This window comes from Trachurus japonicus, chromosome 1, assembly GCF_045865225.1.
Source record: "Trachurus japonicus isolate A0001 chromosome 1, Traja_1.0".
In the NCBI taxonomy this organism is placed as follows: Eukaryota; Metazoa; Chordata; class Actinopteri; order Carangiformes; family Carangidae; genus Trachurus; species Trachurus japonicus.
The window spans coordinates 30,749,325-30,757,157 of NC_140907.1; the positions used below are offsets into that span (position 1 = coordinate 30,749,325).

General features: G+C 43.4%; 1 protein-coding gene across 1 annotated transcript in view; it reads left to right on the plus strand.

Annotated features, from left to right (window-relative positions):
- LOC146992235 (zinc finger protein GLIS2-like) overlaps positions 1-7,305 on the plus strand; it is a 28,269-nt gene extending 20,964 nt beyond the window's left edge. Inside the window, exons 4-7 of the mRNA XM_085785134.1 lie at positions 729-914; positions 1,538-1,671; positions 3,429-3,547; positions 6,374-7,305. Coding sequence (XP_085641260.1) covers positions 729-914; positions 1,538-1,671; positions 3,429-3,547; positions 6,374-7,053 — 1,119 coding nt within the window. The 3' untranslated portion in view covers positions 7,054-7,305. The remainder of the gene's footprint in view (positions 1-728; positions 915-1,537; positions 1,672-3,428; positions 3,548-6,373) is intronic.
- The last annotated feature ends 528 nt before the right edge of the window (positions 7,306-7,833 follow it).

Consider the following 7,833-nt stretch of genomic DNA (forward strand, 5'->3'; position numbering starts at 1 on the left):
CAAATTAAAGATTTGTTGGGTTTCCAAAAACAGGGACGAGGCATGAACTGTATGCATGCATGCGCTTATTGATTGACATGATGTCTGTCTTTTGAAAACTGGAGCTAATTTCAAAAAGCAAACAAACAAACCTAGAGCTAATCAAAATGCAGCGTGGGACAAACATGCTATGTGCACATACTTGTTTCCTATGTCAAAGTCCAGTGTTTTACTGACATAATATCCATCCATCCATTTGTCCCTGCACTTCTTCCTCTGCTCCTGTCAAAAGCACAATGACCACTAGGTGTCACCTTGCAACAAAATGTAATGAAGGGCCATAACATGACAACCTGCTGCACAAACGGCCAACATGGTTGTTTTCTTCCAGAACGACAGTCTTTAAGTTACACATTTACAGCGGCTGATAACTTTACATTAGATGGATCGATCAACAGTGTATTAGGGACATTGTAGGTTTAAAAAATAGCTAAAGAAATAAAAAAGGTGTGTTTTTTAAATATCAGCAAAGGAAACGCATCTCTACACAATATAAGAGCCCAGAATCACCACAATGATTTGATGATTCTGGGCAAAAATAACAAGTATTTCCTTATTGCTAAATCTAAAAAGTTGAGTTTGAGAAGATTTTAAGAAGTTTTCCATAAATTCAGTCTGACTGATACGGTGCTGATGCTGATTTCTCGGCTGCTGTGAGACCTGATCGTTTCCTTCCTCCTGTCTTTCAGGAAGCGGCTCGTCATCCAGGTGTGGAGGGCGGAGCTTCGCCGCACGGTTATCCGTTCTACCTGCCGATCGGGAGCCCACCGAGGGGCTACAGCTTCCCCTCCTCCATGTTCATCGGCCAGAGCAGAGAGAAGCAGCTCTCGCCGGAGCCCTCACTGGACGGGCAGCTGGCCTGCAGATGGATGAAGGTGAATAGAATCAATGCTCTGTAATCAATATTCCACACAGGCTTACGTGTTCTTTTCCCAAGGACACTTCAACATGTGGATGGGACGAGCTGGGAATTGAACCGCTGACCCTCTGTTCAGTGGATGACCCACTGTACCACCAGCCCCCACACTATGTCTGTCCGTCATAGGAATATTATGCAGGGTTTGAACACAGCTCTGACTCCCAGATGGTGTCGGTGAGAACTCAACACAAGAGAGAGGGAGCTGAGCACAAACACCGAAGGTTTAAAGATCCAGAAATTGGAGCTGAAATGATTGTTTGAAAACAATTATCAGACTTTATTAATAATTTGAGTCATATGTCTGTCAACAAAATGGCAAACAGTCATGTGTCTTTTTGTATAAAGTAGGTTTTTCACATCTATTGGAGCTTGCAAAGTCATTTTTCTTGACTGTAGGAGATTTTGTAAACTAAAGATAAATTAGATGTTGAAACTTGTTGTAAAACTTAAAAAAAAAACCTTAGTATAAAGAAACTCAAGGTTTTCATTCACTGTATATTAAAAAATGTGTGTACTTGATGTTACTGTACAGTAGTTAGTGTGTTTTGGATAATTTCTCTCCCCTTCACTGTCCTGCAGTGCCACCTGCTGTTCGACTCGCTGCAGGACCTGGTGGATCACATCAACGACTTCCACGTCAAACCTGAAAAGGATTCTGGGTACTGCTGCCACTGGGAGGGCTGCGCTCGCAACGGAAGGGGCTTCAATGCCAGGTGTGTTGAGCGCTATTGAAACTGAAACTGAAACTACTAGTTATACACTCCAATCTCCACAGACACATAAATATAGTATATACACACAGATTAAAATAAGATTTTAAATCAAAGTTTGCATTGATGCTTTCTAGTTGGGTACATTAAAGACACAGTTATTCAGAGGTATGGAGATCTGGTGTCAGGTCATAAAGGGTCAAAACACAAACATCCAATTAAATATGTAATGTAGAACAGCAGGAACATCCTCCTATTTAACCAGAGTTTTTTTTCTTACTTTGCTCACATTTTAAAATGAATTGAATACCTCTCTGGAAGTCCATTAATGTTTTGTAAATTATGATAAATTACCACGAATCTTTTACCTGCATGTGAGTCAAAAATAAATCCATAACATTGAAATTTTCTTGTTATATTTTCCATCAAGCAGCTCTGAGGTCCTTCAAATTATCTTACTTCACACTTGCAATGTGGTTTAACTGTACATTTTGCTTATCATTTTTAACTAGTTATATTAAAAGGGAAATAAATGTCTTGAGCAATTAAAATCTGATGCGCTTTCTGCTCAAAGGCCCCCTGAACTGTTTAGTCTCTGTGCAGGAATAGCGACATCTAGTGGTGGCAGTGCATATTGCAAACAAATGAACACCTGCTTATCCTCACCCCTCCCTTCTCCCAAGCATGTGCAGTTTACTGTAGGAGAACACACAATGGCCTTTAGGTAGGTTTGTTTGGTTTATGCATACAACAGGGCTACAGTGGAAACATGATGGTGCAACAATGGTGCACTTTGTGGAGGAGGACATGCTCCCTGAGTCAATATACAGGTCTTATTATGTGATAGACAGACCCACCAGTTGGTCAGGAGGTTGTAAGGGAGGTTAGATTTAAATTTTGGGATCTGTAGATGGGTTTCAAGGCAATTTAAGGTCTGATATTTGCGGCAGCACCAGCTGCAAATACTGAATAAAAGGTGTCATTAAAGGGATAGTTCAACATTCTGGCAGATTGGCCCATCGCCATAATCCCTATAGTTTTAGGAGTAGGTTCGTTACCTTAAATTATCGGTGCAAGCTATTTTTAGATCGGCGGAGCAGAGCCGCGAGCTGCTCAGAGCTACGCTACGGAGGCTAATGGGATTTCTTGGTTTCCCTCATCAAACTCATCAAATACAGAATCCAACAACTCCAAAACGCTCTGGTGGACAAGTTGTGACCTGCACATTCACCACGCTATGAGATAATAACGGAAGTTGTTTTCAAGGCAAATGCAGAGACTGCTTGCTGAAAAACTGCACCGATGGGAACGCACATCAGGGGTTTTGCATGAATTTGCATCTAAAACAACTCTGTCTCGTAACGTTCTGTTATTATCTCATAGCGTGGTGAATGTGCAGGTCACAACTTGTCCACCAGAGCGTTTGTTGAGAGTTGAGAGAGTTGTTGGATTGTGTATTTGATGAGGGAAACCAAGAAATCCCTTTAGCCTCCGTAGCGTAGCTCTGAGCAGCTCATGGCTCTGTTCCGCTGTTCTAAAAATAGCTTGCACTGACAATTAAAGGTAATGGACCCACTGCTAAAACTATAGGGATTATGCCAAAATGTTGAACTATCCCTTTAAGGACATATGATTGGCAAAGGCATGAAGAACCAGACTTAAAGATAACATCATGTCTATACTGAAAACCGTGAGAACAGGAACAACTTGGTTTCGTTTCTTCTTCTTTTTTTTTGATTGTGTGTTGATTTGTCTCACAGATACAAAATGCTGATCCACATCCGCACTCACACCAACGAGAAGCCGCACCACTGTCCCACCTGCAACAAGAGCTTCTCACGTCTGGAGAACCTGAAGATCCACACTCGCTCACACACGGGTGAGTTCACGGCGATGAAAATCCAACCAGGAAACTGTCGAGTGACCTCTGATAGTTGATACTCATGACCCACATGACTCACACAATTAAACCAGGTTTCAGTTCTCACTGACTGAATATTAGCCCTGAACCTTGATTTGCTTCTCCTCGAGTAAAACTTCCTGAAAACAAAAAAAAAAGTTCCACAATGACATCTTTTTTTTTCTAGTGTCAGTAATGGACCTTCCTTTTTTGTAGGAGTCACATAGTTTGACATTAAGTGAAACCAGACAAAGGAAAACCTGACACTGACACAGTGTATGATACTGTGTTTTGTCTTTAATTCCCATGTCCCATGACACAATTCCTCACTCTATAGGGTGTAGAAAGGCCGCTGCAGGGCTGACCTGAAGTCGGTCTTAAATGAAATTTAAGACCGACTTCATAATAAACACAAATGCAGAAAAAAGAAAAAAAAACACCACATCAATTACATAGGGTTAGGGACAATTTTACCCACTTTCCTATGTGATCCAAGGTAAAGTGACTGCTACATGAACATTGGATTGTGTCTCTTTCCAGCTGTCCTTTCAAAATAAATGCATAAAAAGTCTGGAAAAAAAAAAAACACTGACTCGGGAGCTGGAGGCGGTGAGAAATTTAGCGTTGACGGCCGCCACTAACTTCTCTAGGTCGGAATGTTACCAATTATTTTGAGATTTGAGACTAATTACAACCATAAAATCCCACTTAACCAAGTGTTAACATTTAATGCCAATTAAGGCCTTGTTTTTAGATTAATGAATTTAATGCCTTTTAAGACTTTTTAAGGATCCGTAAGAACCCTGGATAATAATGATAGAACTTTACAGTGAAGGAAAAAATTGATTAAGAACATCCTGAAAAAATATCTTTGTGTTGAGATGTAGAGTTCATATTATCATGAACTGTCACTCTGGTTTGCTGCAGTAGTTTTGTGTTGGAGTTATTTCATGTCTTTTAGTTTGGATAGATTGGACGGTGCAGGTGCAGGATCTCACACCACAACTTTTTTTTATGTTTATTGCATGACTGCAATTGTGCACATCATGTCCTGTTTTAACCACCACGACCAGTCACTGTCAAATGAAGGCAAACACATATGTTTGTACAACAACGGGTTGAAATGTAGAGCTGGACACGATATCTGCAGGGGAGGAGACGGAGACAGCAGAGGAGAACTGAGATGAGCAGTGGAACAGGTTCCTTTATAACGGATTAATCATTACACAACACGTCGTTTTACGGACAAACAGATGTGTCCTTACCGTCTCTGCCCTACATTGTGTCTTCACTGACCGATGGGTCGGCAGGGAGTTATTGATGCCATAAAAAGTAAAAAGGCACCGAGTTGCAACATGAACAGGATCTCGTCCTCGTGAAAGCTTATCTAGCAGATCATCAGTGTGTTTACGCACTTTTTAAGGCAAATAAATGACTCAGTTGGGTGGGTGAGTCCGAGACAATGAGGGAACTCTATAGAAGTTATGCAAGACCAGTTAGTGGGAAGAAGTTTCCACACACTGAGCAAACTCACGTTCCACAGTGATTTTGTAGTTTAAAGTCGTGCTGGTACATGTTACGCCTTCACATGCTGATAAGGGTTTTTTTCTACAAAGGGGAAACCTCTGTTGTCCTTCTCTCAGATAACTGAATTTAAAAGGAAGTTCAAAATCCACCCTTTTGCTGCTTTTGGTCTTTTCTTTTGGTTTGTTTCTTATCTTTTCATTGTCATCTCATGGCCCCATTTGCTAGCAGCTGTCTTTTTTGATCATAAATCGTGATCTTTATCAGCAGGATGACTTGTCCTGTTGTAATATAACCGTCATGTATGGTGGCCCCAAAGCAGAGGACCATGGGAAGTGTACGATCCAGTTGTTTTGGAGCAGTGACACAGGATGGATTAAATATTAATTTTATTCCTTGACTTTGAACTCTTTTTTAATGAGAGTTGTGTGATCTCTGTTATTGTTTGTCTTTTTATTATCATTTTATTGTATTTTTTAAAAATCTGTTTACTTTTAATGGCTCTTATTTTATTCCTTTTTTATTGTTATTTTATCCTTTTAAAATTATTATTATTTTATCTTTATTTTTAATCCTCAGTATGTTTTCTTACCATTTTTGGACCTGTTTTGAAAATGTGCTATATAAATAAAGCGGATTTGATTTGATTGGATAAATGAGTAACAGGACTCATGTTCTCTAGGATTTCAAAAATGTTTATGAGATGTGAGATAAGACGTTGTGTTGTGTTTTCTGGCTTTTTCAACCATGTCACGTCCTCTTTCTCTCTCTAACGTATAACGTTCAGTTATTATCTCATAGCGTGGTGAATGTAAAAATAGCTTGCACCAACAATTAAAGGGATAGTTCAACATTTTGGCAAATTGGCCCATTGCCATAATCCCATAGTCATAGCAGTAGGTTTGTTACCTTTAATTGTCGGTGCAAGCTATTTTTAGAACGGCGGAGCAGAGCCGCGAGCTGCTCAGAGCTACGCTATGGAGGCTCATGGGATTTCTTGGTTTCCCTCATCAAACTCATCAAATACACAATCCAACAACTCCAAAACGCTCTGGTGGACAAGTTGTGACCTGCACACTCACCACGCTATGAGATAATAACAGAAGGTTACCAGACAGAGTTGTTTTAGAGGTAAATTCATGCAAAACCGCTGATGCGCGTGCCCATCGGGGCCAGTTTTTCAGCAAGCAGTGTCTGCATTTGACTCGAAAATGTTGAACTATCCCTTTAACACTTCAACCATGTCACGTCCTCTTTCTCTCTCTCCTCTCTCTCCTGCAGGTGAGAAACCCTACATCTGCCCTTACGAAGGCTGCAGCAAACGTTACTCCAACTCCAGCGACCGCTTCAAACACACCCGCACCCACTACGTGGACAAGCCGTACTACTGCAAGATGGCGGGCTGCCTGAAGCGCTACACGGACCCCAGCTCGCTACGCAAGCACATCAAGGCCCACGGCCACTTCGTCGCCCAGGAGCAGGGCGGCGCTCCGGGCCGGCTGGGGTCGGGGCTCGGCCTGCCGGGGCACCAGAGCGCCGCCGAGCTGCCCTCCGTCGGCGGAGCCCACATCATCATCCCCGGGGCGGCCGCGGCTCTCCTCGGGGGTCTCGGGACCTCTTTGCCTCTGTCTGCGTTCTGCCACGGCCGAGCCCTGAGCCACCACGGGGCGCCGCTCTTCTCCGTGGGAGCGGGCGGCGGCATGGGCCCGCTCGGCCTCTCGGACTCCCACCTGTTGCACTTCGGACTCTCGGCCGCGTCGATGCTGGGGCTGGGGGCTCTGGGGGCTCTGGGCCGGATGCCCGGGAAGGAGACGGAGGGCGAGTTAGAGGAGGAGGAGGAAGGAGAGGAGGGGGAGGTGCTGAACCTGTCTGCGGGGGTGGGGCCGAGGCGCGGCGACCCTCTGTCCTGGGTGGTGGTCCCCCCGAGGGCGCTGCTCCTCAAACCAGCTGTCGTCAGCTAGGGGCATGCACTCTAAACCAAGCAGGGAGTGTGTGTTTGTTTGTGGTTTTCTGTGTCTGTGTTTGTGTGCATGTCGGGGTGTATGTGTTTGAAACGTAGAGCAGAGAGAGTGTGTTTGTGTGCATGTGAGAAGTCAAAGGTCCCCGTCGCCTGCAGAGCCATAAAAAAAAGCATTTCAGAAGAAAAAAAAACTGTAAAGTGGAGAAGCCTTTGTGTTGAGTGCACACAACCCTGGAGCTGCCTCACCCCACCTGAACTACTAAAAACACACAGGTAGAGATAGAGATATCTTTCTCTGGTGTGTCAATTCCTTTCAGATGCATCACCATGAAATCTAGTCCAGTCCAACAGGATCCACAGAGAATATTGATCTGTTGACTTTTAATGAATTCACTGCTACGATCAGGTTTCTTCTGTCCCGGTGTTTGCATGCTCAATGAAGACGATCAAAGACGTAAACATTCAGTACGTTTACATGACACTTGAGAAAACCGAATTATTGCCTTAGTTTTGGAAAGCAAAGTGTTTTCACGCTACATTTCACATGAGCCTCCACACGCACGGTGAAATTCTTGGACCGGCGCAAGACAGACGAAAGCAAAAACATTTGCCAAGAATGTTTTCATTGATCAAGAATGAAAGTCGGAGGTTCAAAGACGATCAGATACCGTCGTAGTTCCGACCATAAAAGATGCCAACTAGCGATTTGGCGGCGTTACTCCCATGATCCGCCGGGCAGCGTCCACGAAACCGAAACCAGGAAATGCAGGGCGAGTCGACC